Below are 20697 nucleotides of genomic sequence, written 5' to 3' on the forward strand. Positions count from 1 at the left end.
TTCATCCATTCTTTTACACAATGAACCATCCATCCATCCATCCCTCCATCCAACCAACCATCCCTCCCTCCATCCCTCCCTCTGGCCCTCCCTCCCTTCCTCCCTCCCTCCCTCCATCCATCCATCCACCAAGCAAACCAACCATCTATCCATCCATCCATTTCTGTCTCCTCAAGCACTCACATAAAAATCATCTTCTCTGACCACAATGAAGCACTTTTGTAATAAAAATAGTTTGACTTTATTGTTTCTTCATGTGTAGCAAAAGTAGTCATTGACATGCGCATATTTACATCCAGCAAACGCATGTTTATTACGATAGTTACAACAAGGTACATCTAGAAAGACCATGGACAACACTCGCCGCATACACGACATAAACAATGATTTTAAGGTACACTGACGTCATTGTTTCTGTCATCTTTAGACTTTTTTTTATACTTTTTAAGTGATGCTTGTACGTCTTTAAAGAAGCAGTTTTTAGATGCAAGTATACATAAACGTGCAGACACTGTACCCTCGCCTCTGGTCTGTCGCTTCACATCTCAGCCTCTTTTTTTGTCTCCCCTTCTCTTTCACAATCTGGGAAATCCCTCTTAAAAAAACAACAAACGATTAAAATGTACAAAAAGCTTCATTTTTATTTCCATCTCAGTTCACACAAAACATTTTTTTTACTAAGGGCCTCATTTTTACATTAATTTTCAATTGGAGATTGTCGATGCCATGATTCTGTTTTGGCTTGACAACAAAGACGTTGAGATTTGCTCATCCCTTAGCAACAGATGACCACAAAGGTCAACAATACAGACAAACCAAAGAGCTACATCTGCTCTCGTTCCCAGTGACGCATTTGAAGAAGAGGTTAACGGGGAGAAAAAAATAAGTGTTTATTGATTACTGATTATCAGTAGCCATTTAAGTAAAGAGAGAAACTCTCAGCAGTTTTTTTTTTGCACGTTAAAAAAATCGCTTTCTTGACAATCATATTCAATACACTGCCATCCAATCATCATGTTTTTTTTAATTGTGACTTAAACCTGAATATGAGCAAACTGATTCGATCTCCAGTGGAATCAGTTCCAGAGAAGCTTTTCATTATCCATCTGCTTCCATTACAAAAGTGATTACAGCCTTGATCTCGTGGATAATAGAAAGTGGTACAAAAAAAACAAAAACATGAAGCGCAATGTTCGGGATGTCACAGTGACATGTAAGGCAGCCTGTCTCAGCTCAGAACTCTCACCTACAAACGTATAAAATATTTGATCGATGGCATTTAGAAAATTCAATATTAATGTAATAGGGTTAGTCAATTTTTACTTGCCTCTATACAAATAGTTTTATCAATCAGTGCTTATCAATGACAGCAAAGTTGCTCCTGAGTTGCTAGACTAGCCAATTGTGGCATTTTACTTTCCCCCGGGCAAGCTAGCAATCTATATGTTTGAGCCCTGTACTGATTAATGAAATATACATTTTGAAGAATAAAATAGCACTAATTGGATTGGAGCTTAGAGGCACAATGACAAAACCATCAAGGGTATCTTTTTATAGGATTCGGCTGGTGATTGTCCAGATTAGGAATATAAACTCAGTACAGACGGGGTCAGAAAGTATAAATCACACTTCGTGATATAGAATAATATGTAGAACAACACCAGCCTTACCTAAATGAAGTTAAAATGCATGTGTTTAGTAAAAGAGCAGTATGTGCCTCCACCACTGCATTCTCCTCTGAAGGCGTCAAAAGAATGCCATAGAGTTGGTCAGGGGTTGGCACCATAGCAACAAGGTAATTGAAGTTATGCAAAAGGGTGAGTCATCTGAGCCATTATAGTGGCGGCAGTGGCTTCCAAAGCCCTTTGTATGAAATATGCTTTTGGCTGTGTTATATTTCATGATGTGGAATGTGTGAGTGTACATAATGAGAAGGTGCTGTTCTGCTGAACTGTTTTTGCAGCATCTTCATACAAATACCGCAAAAAAAGATACATTTCTATAAAAATGTATATATATATATATATATATTTTTAAATGAGGCTGCGAATGGCTTCCGCATGAGGCCATTGCGAGAATAAGCATGATGTTATCTGTAAGAGATGAAAGGTGAGTCTGTTGTGCACTAAATGGACAAAAGGTGGTCATTCCAGAAGAAATATGTTTATGGAATATTCAAATTTCCCTGCCTGAGGTAATCACACACATGTTCTCTTTGAGTTTCGACAGTAGAACTCCATAAGCCTCCAAATGTTACCCAGCATTCATCGCTGCTTACGATCTGACTGAAAAGATTTGTTCTTAAAGGTAGAAGGAACAGCATATTCAAGCGTCCTCCTTTGTTGGCATTGTAAAATGTCCAAATGGAGAATGTTGTCATGCCGGGATTTTGGATGACAAGTTTGAGCATGATACAGATCTTTGCGGCATGCTTTCTAACTGACCACGTACATCCTGTGTCCTCTCCCACATGGAGGAGGAGCGTAGATGTGTATCTTTCTTGTCCTTTTCCTATCAAAGGAACATTTCATCCAGGCTAGCTCTGGAAAATAAAGTCGTCCTTAATGTCCTTGTCCAAATCAAAACCAAACCAAATAGCAGAAAGGAACTTGTTACATATGTAAAGCAAAACCGAACACCAGCTAAATACGATCATGAAGAAATACTGTCCTGCCCATCTCTCGTCTTTTCCCATACTCTCACTCCCTCATCCCCATTTCAGGCCAAGAGTGGCCTCTTCATGAGTATCTGCTGTATGTATTTCTCCAGATCGTCACGGTTGCTGCTCTCTGGCTGCTTTCCGTCCGCGTAATAATCTTCATTTCTCGTCGCTGCGGGTGCCGCCGGGGCTGAGTAGTAATACTTCTGCTGAGGCGGGATTACAGGCATTCGGAGAGGGGAACGAAGTTTGGGAATGGGTACCGGCTGATACCGGTAGCCGGTGTAGTAAGGCCTCTGCTGGAGGACCGCAGGGGGGGTTCTCAGCCGGGGTTGGACCCAGCTGTGGTAACGACGTTTGGGAGGGAAAGAGTAGGTGTCGTCCACAGAATTCCCAAGGAAGTCGTTGAGGGCGAGAGCAGGTTTGGGGACGTAGTAACGGGGTTTGGGTCTGGCGGCAGGAGGGTAATAGACGGGGTAGTAGTTTGGGTACTGCTTTTTCTGGTAGTAGGACGAGTATGTGTAGGGGTACAAAGGGTAGCCAGTCCAAACTGACTTAGGCGATTTGAGCCAGAAGTCCTGTTTGATTGACAGAGGCTTCTGAGGTTTGGGCCAACGGTTGGGATTGGCGAACAGAGGCTTGGCCGGTTTGCTCCAGAGATCCTGCGACTTGGTTGGCGATTTCTCCTGCAGCCACGTTTTGAGGAGATTGACAGCTGGGGACGGCTGCTTAGAGACAGGGAAGATATTCTGACCGGTTGGAATCTGCGGCGCCGAGAAACCGTTGGGTGACGAGAACTGGGAAGATAGCGGAGTCGGAGGTCGCTGCCAACGAGATGCCATCTCGGGCGGCACGTCTTTCTTCTTTTTCTTCTCCACATCGCTGATGATGTCCACCACGTCGTCGGCGGGGAGGTGGAGCTTGTTGGAGATCTCGATGAGCTTGTCGATCGTCTGGGGGTCGATATCGTCCTCCTCTGTCACCTCCTGTTCCTCATCGGACCGCTTGTCCTCCGCGGCGTTGGACAGGGACGAGCTGTACTTCTTGTTCCCGTTGTTCTGCTTGACCATGTAGCGCAGCAGCATGTCCGAGGCGATGTCGGCCAGCTTCTCCTCCTCCAGCTTGGCCCTCTGTGCCTCAGCCGCCTGCCTCCTCATCTCCTCCTGCTCTGCTTTGGCCCGAGCCTCTTCCTCCACGGGACTCAACACCTCCTCGTCTTCCTCTTCCTCCTCATCCCGTGGTTCATCGCCTTCGATTGCTTGCTGCTCTGCTGGCTGCTGCGGCTGTGCTGCGTTACTGCCAGCGTAGTTATTGTCCTCGAAGTCGTCCATGAAATTGCCTCCCCTGAACGTTGGAAAGTTTAGGCCTTTCTGCGTCTCCTCTTGCCATTTCAGTTTATTCTTAGAAATGGCGAGGTTGTTGCCTTTGTTGATTGGCATGATGTCGTTGTAGCTGCTGTAACCTCTGCTCTCTCTTTGGTTTTGCTCTGAATCTCCCTGCCTCTTTGTGGCCGTGTTCAAACGAGGAAACTCTTTCATCATGGTCTCGAGGTTCTTCAGCTCCTCGGGGCTGATCTGCTCCTCCTCCTCGTTGCTGCCTTGCTCCGGGCCGTTCGGCCCCCTCTCGGGGGCGGCGTCCTGCCCGTTCTCCTCTCTTCCATCCAGATGAGCGGGCTGCCGCTCCGCTTGGACCTGGACCGCCTGACTTGTGGTGCGACTGGTCACCTTTTCTGTCATCTTCTCTTCTTCTTCTCGAGCTTTCTGCCTCTCTTCTTCCTCCTCTCTTTCTCGCTTCTTTTGCTGCGCAGCCATCAGCAGCTCCAACTCCTGTCGTCCATCTCGGTCTCTGTCTGCCCCCTCCATTGTTCTCGCTTCGTCTTCTTTAACCTCCCCCCTCTCAGGCTTCACTTCTTCATCACGCTCCCCTCCCTCCCGTCTTTGCTCTACTCGCGAGTGATTCAGTGCCTCCAGTAAAACCGCCGCAAGTGTTTTGGGATCCACATCTTTGAAGAGCTCTTCCTCTTCCTCTGCATCTTCTTTCTGCATCGAGCGCGTCTCCTCGTCCCTTCCAAGTGGAGCATCTCTGTGTGAGTTGTCGACATCTCCAGGGGTGTTTATCGGCTTGGAGGTGGACAGATGGAAGAAGGAAGCCCCAGTCAAGAGGACTAGGAGGGTAAGGGCACTTGAGGCATCGTGGTACCCAATCATGGTCACTCAGAAGACGGGGATCAGAAATGCCTGGAGAAGAAAGAAAGGCACAAAGACACATCTTCAGTTCAAATAACTCATTTTAAAAAATCTTGACCCGCAACACAGTCGTGACAAAAACAATAGTTCAGGAAAAAAACACTCAACAAAAGTCTCAAATTTGGGATGCCATCAAGAAGAGAAAGAAACAGTGATGAGCTTCTCCATAGACAATGAATGGGAGACTGATTTTGTGTTTGTTTTTTTTTTTACCCAAATGCGCTTTATTCTATTTTACTATTCTTGGTTGAGTAACGAAACATGTGATCATACTAGGAACATTCCTCTGGGGCCTCGCAATGTCATCTAGATTCAAGAACATGGTTCCCAATTGATTGTCAATGGAGCAGCTCAACATTTCATATTTTATGACAACAAAGTCATTGATACTCTATTTTTGGGGATTTGAGTTGATGTTTACTTACATTTTTGGACCATCTTATTCAGACATTAGAAATGACATTGATTGATTGTGAAAATGGGCGTAGTTCCCCTTTAAATTCCTACATTGTTACCCTCTTATTCCTATTTCACATGTGGGGGGAAAACATTTGCTTCTTTTTCTTCTTCTTTTTTACAGCCACAGGTTAGCCAATGAAGAGCCAACTATTGAAGGGACATGGGAGCGCGTACGTGGCTCTCCAGGAGCGGGACCACTGCAGCACATGCAACATATTTTGCTGACAGAGTAGCAACATAGACCTCAGCTCAGCGACCTGCTCTTCTCTTGCGTGCTGCACAGCATAGCGCCACAGTTTTCTGCAAGTACTTTCAGGACACTGAAAAAAAAATCAAATGTATCGGCGCTAATTGAGATTTGATTGAAGACACCCTCAGAAATGGTCGGGAACAAGTTAATTTGTGATTGGGGGGAAATAAATCAGCCATTTAGAGAGCCATTAACGGACCACAGGGCACGTTCTGCAGTGGAGGTGCTGATTGCAGCGGATGCGTGATGTGCAAACACGCAGCGCATGATCGAAGGGCTTCATCTCACCCTGCGCACACACGACGCAAACAGATTGCAGGAGGTTTAGGCGTCATGGCCTGAGCAGGTCACACCACATTGAGACCAACAAAGCGGATTAATAATCTGCCTCTGAGAGCCAAGAATCAAGAACAAAAATACATTAAAAAAAAAAAAACTCTGAGCATGAAGCCACCTCCAGACTTCTGGCAACATGAGTAACCTGACAGCAGCCTACACGCTGTAAACCTCAACAAAAAGAAGAAGAAAAAAAAAACAGCAATCACGGACGTCAGTGTTATGCAGACATTTTAGACACGACAAAAGGCTGTCATTGACTCTGTGTGTCACCTTTCTTTCTTTCCTTTACTTTCTTTTTTAAACCGTCACCTTAATGCCCACAAAGCAGCTTCGTTCTACTTTATTTTGAATCTGGTTATTTTTGGCAAAGCGAGTCGTGGTGATGGTGGCTGAAGATGACGATAATTGATGATGATGATGATTATGGTGAGGAGGAGGAGGAAGAAAAAGGTGGGGGAAAACACAGCCGCCTCTGTGTTGACCATAAGCAAAGGAATATGTAAAGTCCAAGTGGCAAACAACCATCTCCCACACAATGCAACGCGTCAATTAAAAAGCGATTAAAAAAACTCTTATTAGAATGATCAATTCACATATTATGTTGAATTTTTAATGGTTTTCTGATTCAAGTAACAGACAACTTAAACCCAACAAACACCAGAAACCAGTCTTTTTTTCAACATATTTTCTTTTCTTTTACAATTTTCTTTTGGGATTCAGCAGTGAAAGCACAACACTTTTTTCCACACAATAATATACAATAAACAATATATTACAAATGCTCAGTTTTCATTATCAAACAGCCAAAAGATTTCCTTTTTTTTTTAGGAGAGAGAAAGTAAAGTAAAGCCAGAACTTACTTGCAGTTCAGTCGGAGCAGCGGGGGATTCCAGCTTCCCCTCCCCGTCACGTCACACTCAAAGCTGCAAGAAGTCCCCGCTGTCATGCACACATCTGCTGCACCGTGCGCTTGTTGTTGTTGTTGTTGTTGTTGTGTACGAGTTATTGTCTAACGTTAAGTGTCGCCTCTGTTGTTGTTGTCACCTCTTGTGCGAGTTCTCTCCCGGGATTCCGCTCCTTTGGCTTCGTCTGATTTCAGGACCACGGACAGCGGCTGCGGTGCTCTTATATCTCCCGTCCTCCCCGGCCCACGTGATCCGTGCGTCAAGCGATCCCCATTGACGTCACTAGACTGGATTTCATTCATAAGATTTTTTTTTTTTTTTTTCGCACCTCCTCTCTCCCGTTTTTCATCGAACCAATTAGCTGCAGTGCTCGCGCTGCTGAATGAACAGAAGCTGCTGAATGAATTCGCAGTTTATGGCGCTCTGTCTCTGCCTGCTGGGCCGGACCCAGCCTCTCCGGGGACCCAGCCTCTCCAGGGACCCAGCCTCTCCGGGGACCCAGCCTCTCCGGGGACCCAGCCTCTCCGGGGACCCAGCCTCTCCAGGGACCCAGCTGGACGAGGACACATCAACATATTGTTCTGCTGTGTGAATGCTGTATGAATTAATGTTTTTGTCTCCACCTGATTTAATGCTCTGTGTATTTAAACTAACTATATCACGTGGACGGACATGTTTGCAAACCTGATTGACAAATTAATTTCACTGATGCAGTTGGTCTCATTAGTGGTTTTAGCAAGACATCACACACAAGATAACTGGTTGTCTATAAAAATGTAATCTGCATAGTAACGAGTGAAGCTGTCATAGTAACGAGTGAAGCTGTCAGATAATGTTACATAAATCATAAATTAAAACAAGTACAATGTTTGCTACTAAAACTTTAAGTATAAAATGTCATTAAAAAAGTAAAGCACAAGTAGCTTCAAATATTTGGTATATTGACCGAAACAGGAAGTGAACAGCTGTGTTGACACGTCCATAACACAACTTCCTCCTTTGTACAGAACCTGACAGACCTCATCATTATTGTTAAACATAAATATGAATTAACCTTTTGGATTCTACCCGTTCCCATGAATGTAAATCTAGGATTATTTTGGGAAAAAAACTGAGTTTTGCAACATGTTTTAATTATCATGATTTACTGAACACTTTTGCAGAAGCAGGCGGTTACAAAACATCTAGACACAACGTTAAGCTTAGCTTAAAAGAGTTTATTCTTTATAAAATTACATTCACACACAGAGTCCCTTTAGCCTGTATCACAGATTCATTGATCTTCTAGAGCCTCCATCGGTGCACTAAACCTTTTTAAACCTCTTCCTCCAAGCAACCAAACAACTTCCAATGATATATTTTCATCTAGAAATGGATTTATGGACAGGATAAATCACCAAATTAAAGTCAATGCATACGATGAGCTCAGTGACATTAAAAGACAGTTCAAACTGGGCATTAAATAGAATCTCATCCAAATGGAGAGGAGAGAAAAAATCATTATTTAACACACGATTCAAATAGTGTCTCTTTGAAGGGCAGCAGGGGTCTGGAGTCAGCATGGAGCCTCAGTCAGTCACAGCGGGGGTTTAACATGTACAGAAGATGTCAGGAGGTGCTCGTCAGGACATCAGGACCCACTTCCTGAAGGCGGAACCGAGAGGCTCCGTCCAATGAAACAATCTGACTGTGAACGTGACCTCCGTCAAAGAGACGTCTAAAAGTACGAGCTGTTATTGCATCACGACTACACACACACCCGGAATTTTTCACACTTGTTCCCTCGACAAAAAGCCGACGCAATTCTTTCTTTCGGATTATTGCAGAAGATAAACTCTGTGGCAAACAAACGTTTAGGATTCACACACACTGCGTCCAGCAAGATAATCTTCACATATGAAAGACACCTTCGAAGTGTGAATGCGAACAAGTAGTAAAACACTAACGTCAGGCTATAAACAAACACTCGTCACATGACTTCACATCAGAAAGGCTCATGTTGAGCGATGACGTCTTGTATTCTCAATAAGCCTTTTTTAAGAGCGGCATTTACCGTCGTATTCTACGCCGTGGAAGAAAAATCTCTTCCGCTCGTCGTGTTAACCACAGATCTTATTTCAGGGACCGAACCAAAAACCCATCGACTTCAAGACCAGAGAACAGGAAGTGCAAAAAATACTCTTTAGAAACCAAACAGTTTGAGAGATTAGGGAGGGGGCGGGACGACACTGACAGCAGGAACAAGTTCCAAACTAAGTATTATAGTTTCAAGTATACGAGAACTTTAGGGGCCACAGGATACATTTGAATTCTGAGTTTCAAATTAAAAGTGCGAAGAAAAAAAAAGCGCAACACTTAAAAAAAAGAGTTCTAATCTCAGAAGTCAAATAGTTGCTCCACGGACATCTGGTGAGTACATCCATGTTCTCTTCCATCTGTTCCACGACACGCCGACACAGTAAAGCATTCAGATCACACAGTGAGCCCTCACACTTAAACACGGACCAACATTCAGAGTTCAGCGGGGGAGCAGAGGCCCGCTGCGTACAGACAACAGTGCTGCAGATGACCTTTGCCCTTTCTCGGTGCCTTCCGCGAGGCACCCGTAGAGGTCATTTGAGGACGTGGTACCTCTTCGAGAATGTAGTGTTCAAGCGACGCGACGGTCCTGAGAGGACTTCATATAAATTAGATCCCTGTATTATGAAAAACATGCATACATTTTGAGGCATTGGAAAATGTAACAAACACCAAAAGAAAAAATAAATGAATGTTGTCCAAACATCCGTTTCAGCTGCGTAGAAATGAGAATGCATACATTTTCCTTCAGGTACCAGATCACCCGGCACTGATCAACAGTCTATGAGGATTTAAAGGGATCGTTTGGATTGTTTGAAAGGGGTTTGAACATATGAGGTACCTCTCCTCAGTCAGTGCATCACTGTGGTAGATGGAGTCTGGAGCAACAAACAGGAGAACCAACATGGGAGCGACGCGATGTTCTGCTGAGGACGGAGGGAGCAGCAGAACAAGCGTACGAGGCATTTACATTATTTTCACTGTGTGACCTCGCCGTCAGCGCTTTCTGACGCCGTTATATTCATTCCTGCTTTCTCCAAAGTCACCGGACTCCATTGACACAACCAGCCATTTGACAGTTCGTTAGTGGCATTGTGCGACTTTGGTGTTTGGGTACATTCAGATTCCCCAAAGTCGTACAATAACTAAGCTAACAACCAAAAATAAGTATTATTATGTTTTGCTTTGAACAGAGACTAGATAACTTCAGTTCCAGTTCACAAGTGGCTGCTCGACAGCAATGTCGTAAATATAACAAACACTTCAACTGATATTCATTTCTTAGGTGTCTAAAATACATCCAGAGCAGTACATTACTTTTGTCCCATGCTGGTACTCCATCTATACTGTAGTAATACCCTGATACCTCATAATACCACACTTCAAAATATACAAACTATCCTTTTAATAGAGATATGTTAGAAATAAAAGGATTTCATGAATATGTCAGATATGTTCAATTCAATGAAGTGAACTGTTACTATTACAATGTATCTAAGGGAACAACTGGTTCTTTCGTTTGATTAATGGTCAATTATGAGCTTTTGTACAAACCCGACATTTGATTGCAAAGAAGTTTATCGTTTATCGAACCCACTCATCCCCGTCCACAGGTTATTATGAAGTAAACATATCCGTCATGTAAGAGATCACACCAGTGCACGCACACACACACACACACACTAACTAGACACCAGCGGTGCAACAGTTCACATATTCTGTATTATTGGTGCGAGTACATTTGGGTTTTTCGGCTGTATTTGAATATTTGCTCTCGCAGGTCAATAGGTTCAGTTTAAGAGTTTAACTTCAGGACTTCTGGTATTTGGATCAAGACAATAATTAAATCATTAAAGTACGTGGACGACCTCAGACATATACATTTTGAAATTTTGAACTTGTTATATAAATGAAAGCTGAGTCAATTCAGATTCTATGAACAGAGCAGAAGCGCAACACGTAGGTTTTTTTTTTTTTTTTACATTCGCTCAAATGAAGGGAAGTTGATGAAAAACCATGCCGATGGACCTAAAACCTGAGGTAGGACCCTCCGTGACCCCCGTGAACTGTTACACCCCTAAAGGATACGTTCAAAGCTGCTTATAGGCATACTACCGTTTAAGAAATGCACTTTGCTTCAATAAAAACCTCCGTTGAACCAACTTAAAGGACGAGCGCTTAAATGTGATCCTGCTCCGGCCCTTCAGACGTCCATTACTAGCAGCGGCTGCTCATCTGGCATAAGACGGCGTATCCGACTATAAATAGCAGTACAAACACTCACTCAACATGATAAAACGTTGTAAAAAGCGTGTTCGGGAAAAGATATAGCATCGGTTTATTCTAAATAGCCTCGGAGCTTCAACCCGGTCCTAACACGTGGTACGGACCAGCAGGACCAGCAGAACGTGGAGTCCCAACCCGACGCTTCCTTTTCATTCATCTCTGCAGTTGCTTCCAGCCATCTGGAGGGAAACTAAGCGGAGTGATGATGCTTAGCTGCACTTTGTTGAATTGCATAAGACAGACTTGACATTCCCATTTCGTTCGGTACGCCGAACCACTCGCGGTAAACACGCGGGGCTCATATGTGAAGGAGTTGTTTGAGGCGGCGATGTAAATCTCCAATGTCTTTGGTTCTCGTTCTTCACAACGCACTTCATCACCTCTGGACCCGCCGCGTTCGGAATTCACCAGCACAACTCTGCCTTTACGGGGAAAGTCTGCCTTTGTTTTAAAACGTCAAGTGTATCAAATAACTGAGCCAGAGAGCAAGAAAAAGGACAATTCGCTGTTCTTACGACCTCTGTGGTAGTTATGGCGGACAAAACTACAAAAAAATAGGACCCAAGTTCCTCCTTAACCAAAGTGACCCTCCACACAAACGAGAGGGAATGTGCGAGACCGACACTCGCTTTGTGTTTTTCACCGGCACATCTTTTATGTTTCCATGCACATAAACAATAAGTATGACGGCGAACGCTATAAAAACAGGATAGTTTAAAACTGAATTAAACTTCAAAAAGCTCTGGTGGTATCCTATAACTTGTCTGATTGTCACCAAATCTCACGTGCAGGCCCAAACTATCAATCACTGTATCCCACTATCAGGTATTGTGTGTTTGTGTATCAAAGCCTGAGCTCTATTATTAAAAACACGTCAATGAGCCACAGCAGCAGCCGGGACATTCAAAAGTTCTCTTAAAATCCGCTTGACAGTTGAATGGGAAGATGACTACTGTTGCTCATGGTGACAAGTCCCTTCATTACCACACAGACACACACACAAATGCACACACACACAGTAGTGTATCACACTGTCCTGCTGCTGGACTTACTTGATAGAGCTGTGATATGCATGTGGATTAATCTGCTGCTGTAATCAGTCCCAAATAAATGTGCTATTTCCTCCTGTTTGTGCTAAAATCTACAGTAGCCAGCTGTTTCTTTGTTTTAACTGCTTTTTTCTTTGTGAAACTATACATTTGTGAGCCGTTTTTAAACATGAATGTCTATAGTAGGAACCAATGGGTTCGGAAATGAGTGTCACTTTGGTAGTTTTGGTCTTTTCATGAGACTTTGTTGAAAAAACTAAAAATATAAAAAGGAACATCAAATCCCAGACGTGGTCTCAGTCCACATTCAGTACCTTGAACCTACAGTTCGGGTTGTGAGTGTTCACCCACCTCTTTGCATCAAAGCGTCAGTATGACGACCTCGCTCTGACTCTCATATCAGCATCCACTGTAATTCAACTGTCCACCTCTGGTTTATCATCTGATCAACCAAAGGTGGACTCCACCTCACCTCTTTAAAAACCTGACGCCCTTCCTTTTGCCACACACCATGCTCGAGTCTCTCTCTCACACACACACACACACACACACACACACACACACGCACACAGACACGTAAAGAGCCTACGCTGTACATCAGTCTCCCCCAGAGCCAAAGATCCAAGTGTGTTCAATCCCAGATTCTGCCCCGCCCCCCTCTCATCCTGTCGTATCTAAAGTCTCTCCAAAGCCGGTGCTGTCCTACGCCAAGCCCATTTCCTCCAGCACACTCCTGGGTGACTCGTCCTCCTGTAAAGGGAGACAAGAGACAGAAGAAAACACTCAGAATGTGTTATAATCTGCTCATAGCATTGCTTAAATAAAGTCGTAAGCAGTCGTAAATATTTATAATGCTTTATCACAATCATAATAAAGCAGTTTGTTAGGATTTCATTATATTTTCCACTTTTTATGTGTTGTGTTTGTCATTAAGGATTCTGAATATTCACGAGTATTATCAGTGCAGAGAAATCTACAAACAATAAAAGTGGATTATAAGATGTTTGTAATGCGTTGTAGAAGTGTTACCATACAGACATGTCCATACAGTCACACGTTTCAGTCATGTTGCATTATGGCATGATGCCCCGAAACGCACCGAAAGCTGAAAGTCCGTTCAGATTCAAAACATACAAAATAGTTCCAGGTTCAATAATTTGAGGTCAGGCTCACATCGTACAATAAGTTGATAACCTAAAAATGATCAGGGTCCTGTCCATATATCGTACAATAAGTCAATATTGTGAAAATGATCGTGGTCACGTCCATATATTGAATGATAAGTTAATAACGGAAAAAAAATATCACGGTAATTTTCATATCTTGTCAAATAAGTTGATAATTTTAAAATGATCAATCTGGTGTGTGTGTGTGTGTGTGTGTGTGTGTATATATATATATTATTTGATAAGTCGTGAGTGTAAAAAAGACATGTCTATTCCTCGTCTTAATAATGATACTTCCAGCTTCAAGTGGTAACTGTGGGAATAAAGCAGTGCATAAAGGGTATCAGGTGGGGTTTGGGTTCAGCCAATCAGTGATAATCAACAGCAAACCAACGAGTTATTGAGAGTGCGTGAGGACTGGCTGCTGGCACTAAACTGAAACCCTAAAGCCAAGGTTACCTCCTGAAGTAGGTCGGCTTGTTCAATGGCTTTCAGGACGCTCTTCTTAGACGTATCCTGGATCTCTCCTCCCATCAGGAACTCATCTAGAATGAAGTAGGCTTTCTCAAAGTTAAAGATGATGTCCAGCTCACACACCTGCACAAACAAACACAAGTCAATAATGCATTCTACAGCAGGGGAATTAAAAGTTAAACTTCTCATTTAACTTTAAACCCATAGTTGAGCTGAGTGAACTCAACTCTAGAGAGAGCAAACAGAGAACTATGACTTACGCTGCCAAAGTACTTATCCAGAAGCTCTACAAAGCGGTGGATGACTTCAAGTGTGATCAGCTCGTTGTCCTGCTCTTCAATTGCACAACAGAAATACAGGCTGGCGTACCTGTATGAAAACACACAGAAAAACAATCTATATAAAACAATACAACAACATCTTACAATACATTTCAATGTTTCCATCTGACAACTTTCACCCTTTCACAGTGTTTTCAGTTCATGGAAGTACATTGTGACATATTAAATATTCTTCAGCATTTTGTTGTATTTAGATCCACCTTCTCGTATCACTTCTGTTTACAACAAACCAAGATGGCGACGAATAAAAGACCAAGATGACAACGGCCAAAAGACCAAGATGGCGACGAATAAAAGACCAAGATGGCGACGGACAATAGACCAAGATGGCGACAAACGACAGACCAAGATGGCGACGGAAAAAAGACCAAGATGGCGCCGGCCAAAAGACCAAGATGGCGCCGGCCAAAAGACCAAGATGGCGACGGCCAAAAGACCAAGATGGCGACGAACAAAAGACCAAGATGGCGACGGATAAAAGACAAAGATGGAGATGTTAGATACACGAGGAGTTCATCCTCAGCCAAAGGACAACAGGACAAGCTTAAAATAATTTCCAGGCCAACATCAGACTTTCCATGACATTTTACCTTTGCTCTCATTTTCCATGCGTTTTATTTTTGTAAACTGTTTGCCATGTTTTCCATGAGGTTTGGGAACCAAGACGATGATTACCGAGCCTACGGCGCCATCTACTAACTCACATTCCCACGGTTATGTTTACACTAATTACTTCCAACTGATTCTGGAAACCATCTGTTGACATTTTGTCTACCTGTACTTCTGTTTTGTTTTCCCACCACAGTTTACAACCGTTTATTGTTAATGTTCTGTTCTTCCGACAACATTCTCGAACAATTGGTCTATAAAACATCCCAATTTCTTAGAGCCCAAGGTGACTTCGTCACACGGCTTGTATGTATAACCAACAGTCTAAAACCCAATAATATTCAATTCACCACAATGGAAAACCAAGAAAGATTTTCACCATTGAGATTCTGAAAAAAATAGAAGCAATTTACGTAATTATCAAAATAGCTGCCAATTATACTTCTGTTGATTGATTAGTGTACTAATTGTTGCAGTGAAACTCTCCAGATTTGACATATTTCATTAAAGGAAATTCCAGGCTTACAAAAAAGGGTTAACAAGAGGATTGTGATGAACAGCAGAGCTGCAGTCTTCCCTCGGTCCTACCCACTGCAGGAAATCCCTCTATGCTACACTCATCACCCACCCACCTGCCCACGCACAGACACAGGCTGCTTTGTTTTGTTAGTCCACCTCTGCATTCTGCTAGCAGTAATGAGCCCTGGCACACACTGATCAGAGAGAGGGAGAAAGAAAGAGAGAAAGAAAGAAAAAAAGAAAGTGTGTGTGTGTGTGTGTGTGTGTGTGTGTGTGTGTGTGTGTGTGTGTGTGTGTGTGTGTGTGTGTGTGTAATGCTGGGTTTCACCCTTTCCACCAACCTAAACTCTAATGCTGCTCAGCCCACATACAAACAGACATGAACTTTTATTGGTCTGTGGGAGGCGATCTCAAGTAAAGAGTGGACTCACTAAAACCAGACAATCTGCTGCTTTCCTGAAGTCAAATTGTACTGTTTTGGACTGGTTTTACTGCGACACAGACATGATGTTATCACTAATGTCAAATCAGTGATAAAATCACCAAAATGTTTGTTTTGCAATACCTGCCTCAATATAAAAAGGCTAATATTGTAATAAAACAGTAATGGTATTATTGGTGAAAGAGTTTGGCAATTTGGCCGACGCCATCTTGGTGTTTTTGCAACCGATGAACGGATGTTATTATATTTGGAAAGCGAATGAGTGGCGTAGAAACGTATACAACTCTGATAGTGGCAGCGATCTGTCAATCACAGTAAGCCCGGCCTGACATACCCTGCTTTATGGTCTATTTACTAAATGAACATCATGCTGTATTGAAGACTTGAAACTACAAACTGAGACCAGGAACTCACGTTTACTGAGAGAATACACCAAGAGAGAAGTAGAGTAATTTTCTCATTGACTTCTATACAACCAGAGACGACACCCTCTGTTTGTAGAGAAGAGTAGAGTCATTTTCTCAAAGACTTCTATACAACAAAAGGAGTCGCCCCTGCTGGCCAGTAGAGAGAATGCAACTTTTGATGTAAGACACTTCTGCATCGTCTTCACTCGACAGAACTGGAGGTTTTCATCTGGTTCATACGTTTTAATATCCAAACAGGACTGGAGACGCTCTTAATTCTGATCAACTGTCCACTTTCATACGTCACATTGCTGCTCAAAACAGGCGACAGTCTTGGTTGAGTCAACTCTGGCACGACTCTTAAATCTTTGTGTTGTATTTGAGAGTTAGTCGATCTATCAATCTAAGGGTTTTGAACCATGAACAAACTCAAATTCAAAAATATGTCAACTAAGGCTCTGGGAGATGTATGGTGTTTGACTTTTTCCTGAACAAAACAATGAATGAAGAAAACAACTGGCAGCTTATTAATAATGAAAATAAAAAAGCTTCACCCCTAGTAATGACAATACAATTTATTATCCATTAAATTATCAATATTCAATATCGACATCTCTTCCCATCGTCATTGTTGTGCAAAGTCTAAAAACAAATACATGTAGCTTCATCGTTCTTTGTCATCCGTGTCATTTATTAAGCGTTGAATTATGTGGGGTTTTGATGCTTATTGGTGAATAAAAATCATTCAATGATTAAAACATGTTTGGTATATTTTAGGGATATATATTTATTCATATTCATTAGTCAAATTCATGTGTTCTATGCAAAGTCTAAGGCTAGGATGCAACTGATATCCAGATCGCCTGCTGAGAGAGCACTAATATTTAATTTGCTTTTTAGTAATGAGGACTTGAGCAGTCGCAGCTCATTGGCATTAATAAAGCTGGCCAAACATCAAAATAAAAACTATTGTATAATAACTAACACTCAGCCTTTGATGGGGAGAAAAGGTCTTGAAGACACTTTTGAGAGTTTATGATTTTTTGCTTTCATACCTTTTATAGACAATCTTGAGGTCCCTCCACTCCAGGAAGCTGCACATCTTTGGTTTGCGGGCGAGCACTAACTGCATCAGCTCCCTCACCATCTTCTTCTTGTCGCGCTCAGAAGTGGCCGTGTACCACTTCTGCAGTCGCAGCTTCCCCTGCCGGCTGAAAAGCAGCATGAAGCGCATCTGCACAGACGGACCGGACCAAAAGGAGGGAAAGAACAGAGAGAGCATTAAAGACAAAAAAGGATTTTCTGAACTGCGGATCGTCACCAAGTGTAAACATAAATCAGATTCATAAATAAATGAGCAGGGCTAGTTTACAGTTATATTGGAACAGTACATAATTCTACATTAAAGCAATCGAGTACCACACAGACTCAAACACTACCTTGAGCCTTTATCTCCACTACAGAGGCCTTATACTATTTGTAGAAAACATCAATACTAACATTGTTTTCTTTGACTTATTTTTTTCAAATTACTGCGACTCCACAGAAGAAAAACAGCATCACATTAAAAGCCTTCCAGCAGCTCAAAGGGAATAATCCCTCCATTTACGAGCAAACATGTAATGTTTTAATGTGTTCCATTGACGGCAGCCGCTTAGAGTAAAAGAACCCAAAAGCAGCGAAGAACTAATAAATGGAAAGAATGAGTAAAGTGAAAGTACAATTAAGTATGTCGATAGTGACAGCTAATGCAAACTAAGTCACATACAAGGGGGTAAATCCGCATAAACTGAACATGTACCATGACTATCAACACACACTACAGTAAAGCTCACACAGTCCTCACACAAATCTACTGGAGCACATAGGAGTCCTCTTTACTTAGATCCGCCTGCCGCCAGTCTTTACCTCTGTGTGGTCTACGTGACAAAGAGATGGTGGTGTGGGAGCTGTTGTTCCTGTTTGCTCTACGGCCACGGTTAGGATGTAGCAAGTTAAATAGCGTGACGATTTCCCTGTTTGTTCAGTGCAAAGACAACACAGTATTCTGTATTTACAGCACCACAGTTGACACCTTGCGGCCATAATGACAAACTGCGGCAATGTTTTTACATCCGACTGATGATTCAAAAAGCTGACGGCTCGGCACCGTGGCTGAATCCTGGAGGTCCAGATTCGGACATTTAAAAAGGAATCTGCTTTTAACAATAGAACACTAAATTGCCTGTTGCTGCCGGTCTGAAACGTGGTATTTTTGGAGGGAAAGACAGAATCCATCGAAATCACTTGTAGGGCTATATCTTCATTGAAAAACATGTATAGCTCAGTGTAAATGAAATACATAGTTCAACTGAATCCAATGACGAGAGATCTTGTTGTTTCACCAACTTAAGTTACTGACATCCGAGTGCATTTGGCAGCCACAGTTTGCAATATAGACAGTGAAATTAAAGTGCATTAGTGGCCGTTACCATACCATGTGATCTACCAATGCTTTTAAAAAGGGTTGCCATTTTTAGTAGTTGACAACCAATACCTGCCCTTTGATTGCTTTTAGCGGCAACTGCTTTGAAAACACACAAAATATTGTCACTGAAAACAGAAGAACGATCAGACTTTTCAGTCCCGATAACAATAACTAAACCCGTGCTTTGGGTATCGGACGATATCAAGTACTGATCTGATACCAGTGTTTAAAAGCTGTATGCTATGAAGGTAGATTTGAGAGCAAATTTCTTGTTTGTAACAAGAATTTCTGGCTACAAATCTTTGCTCTGAGATAGAAACCTACGCTCTTAAAATAAAGACCTACGCTGTCAAAATAACGCTACGGGAGGTTACGGTGAGGACATGCAGGTAAGTTGACATCATATTGATCTGTTTTGTCAAAAGTATTTTAAATGTAGCAGCACTTCCCTTAGTTTTCATGTTGTTAGTGCCGTGAAGTTTCTTTTTTTAAAGAACAACATGGACAGGGCTGCTGTGTTGACATGAAGCCCCACTTTATGCATGCATGTAACATTAGCTCACTGTGGGCTAACATTGAAAACAAAGAATGGCTGCTACATTTAAAATACTTTTGACAATGAGAAATTTGCTCTCAAACTGTTTGTTTGCGTAATAAAGACACAAAATCTACCTTTATATGTATATCACGGTGTGGAAGAAATTGAGGTTATTATTGTATGTTTAAGGCAACAAAAATAAATACATATAAATTGTACTGAATTGTAATTTATTATAAAAAATAATGAATCATACACCAGCAACTTTGTAAAAAAAAAAATGTGATAACGGCCCTGTATCTGATATTTGTATCGGTGTATCCCGAAGCAAAGAGTGCTCCATGCTGTGAATATATTTATGATATTTGTTGTGTTAGTAATCTTTGTATACTGCCATTATAATCAGAACCAGAAGCCTCTGCATATGTTCTAGTATGCACGCAAGCACATGCACATACCATTGTGCCAGTATGAGGCAAAAGCAAATAACGTTGTTTGATCGTGGGGTGAGAAGTTAGACTTTACAAACATGCGTAAATTGATTCAACTGACAAAAAGAACCAGATGAACCTGATGTTAAAAGTTCAATACAGGCAAGTCTTATGAGGCAAATTATCCCAGCATCTTTGACCTGGACGGAATATGATCCTGTAAAGCGCTTACACATGACATGTTGACCAGTAAATACACAAAATATAAGGTGATACAAATGGAAACCTTATTTTCAGTTTAGGCAACCACAATAATAACGATTCAAAATTAAAATAGGCCAAAATACTTTACAATTTTTTTTTTAAAAAGCTACTGTACATTTGAATTCAATAATGAAGCCATTGCGGTCTATACAGGCAGTAACAGTCATCTAACTGTCACCTCCATTGTTGACAGCAGCTCTAACCCGGGCCTATACTCATTACCTGCGACGAGGAAGCAATGGCAATTATTACAATCTTTAAATTATCACAGTCAATCATGCTCAACTTTAACATTGCTGAATGCCATTCAGATGCAGCCAGCGTTACACGGTCCATGCGCCAATAAAAAAAAAACATGAAACGTGTCAGAAAGTAAAGACTATATCCCACCTTATGCTGTTCTACGGCCTGTTAGCTTGCAGGCTACGCTGACGGGAGCCAGGTGAAGGGAACGCAGGTAGACACTTCCTGAAACCGTACACCTTGCTAGCATTAGCTTAGCACCGAAGCTCTTGCCCTCTCTTTTAGGCGAAGGAGAAGCAGCGACTTACCATTTAATTTAGAGTCTATCAAACTACTGGGACGGAACAGACTATAGTACGTCTACACTGCTGGTCCACGTACACGAATACACCGCAGCTAACGTTGACAGTGCATGTCTATGCCGGGTACCGTCCTATAGGTAAGTGAGGCTTCGCTGGACCCATTCCCTGCTACAGCGAGCAGTTCCGCCTCTGTTGCGCATGCGCAGTCTGCTCATATGTCCT

At 42.3% G+C, this 20697-nt stretch overlaps 2 protein-coding genes across 4 annotated transcripts; both read right to left on the reverse strand.

Moving 5' to 3' along the window:
- Positions 1–239: 239 nt before the first annotated feature.
- Positions 240–7041, reverse strand: vgf (VGF nerve growth factor inducible). The gene is made up of 2 exons (XM_068588450.1): positions 6814–7041; positions 240–4896 (listed from the first exon to the last, which is right to left on the reverse strand). Exon 2 carries the CDS (start codon positions 4864–4866, stop codon positions 2719–2721), a length of 2148 nt encoding a protein of 715 aa, XP_068444551.1. The 5' UTR covers positions 4867–4896; positions 6814–7041; the 3' UTR covers positions 240–2718.
- A 1009-nt stretch (positions 7042–8050) lies between these two features.
- ap1s1 (adaptor related protein complex 1 subunit sigma 1) lies at positions 8051–20632 on the reverse strand. 3 transcript variants are annotated; one of them, XM_068587805.1, is made up of 6 exons: positions 20482–20632; positions 20321–20398; positions 17286–17464; positions 14173–14281; positions 13898–14035; positions 8051–13022 (listed from the first exon to the last, which is right to left on the reverse strand). In XM_068587805.1, the coding sequence occupies exons 3-6, from the start codon at positions 17462–17464 to the stop codon at positions 12975–12977; spliced, it is 474 nt and encodes a 157-aa protein (XP_068443906.1). In that variant the 5' UTR covers positions 20321–20398; positions 20482–20632; the 3' UTR covers positions 8051–12974. The 3 variants fall into 3 exon arrangements, with proteins under 3 accessions (XP_068443906.1, XP_068443904.1, XP_068443905.1); XM_068587803.1 differs by lacking the exon at positions 20321–20398; XM_068587804.1 differs by having other exon boundaries at positions 20321–20632.
- Between the last annotated feature and the right edge of the window lie 65 nt (positions 20633–20697).

Source organism: Clinocottus analis, unplaced genomic scaffold (genome assembly GCF_023055335.1).
Source record: "Clinocottus analis isolate CAN_PGR_092001 unplaced genomic scaffold, fCliAna1.0.p SCAF_21, whole genome shotgun sequence".
NCBI classification, from domain to species: Eukaryota; Metazoa; Chordata; class Actinopteri; order Perciformes; family Cottidae; genus Clinocottus; species Clinocottus analis.

What these genes read in the sequence shown, in the direction of transcription:
- ap1s1 (XM_068587803.1), bottom strand. An exon ending in CTCAAGATTGTCTATAAAAG is followed by an intron (nt 14,282 to 17,285) that starts GTATGAAAGCAA and finishes GTTTTCATACAG; the next exon opens with GTACGCCAGCCTGTATTTCT. An exon ending in AAGCCGACCTACTTCAGGAG is followed by an intron (nt 13,023 to 13,897) that starts GTAACCTTGGCT and finishes CTCCCTTTACAG; the next exon opens with GAGGACGAGTCACCCAGGAG.
- vgf (XM_068588450.1), bottom strand. Translation starts at nt 4,866, where the DNA reads ATGATTGGGTACCACGATGCCTCAAGTGCCCTTACCCTCCTAGTCCTC.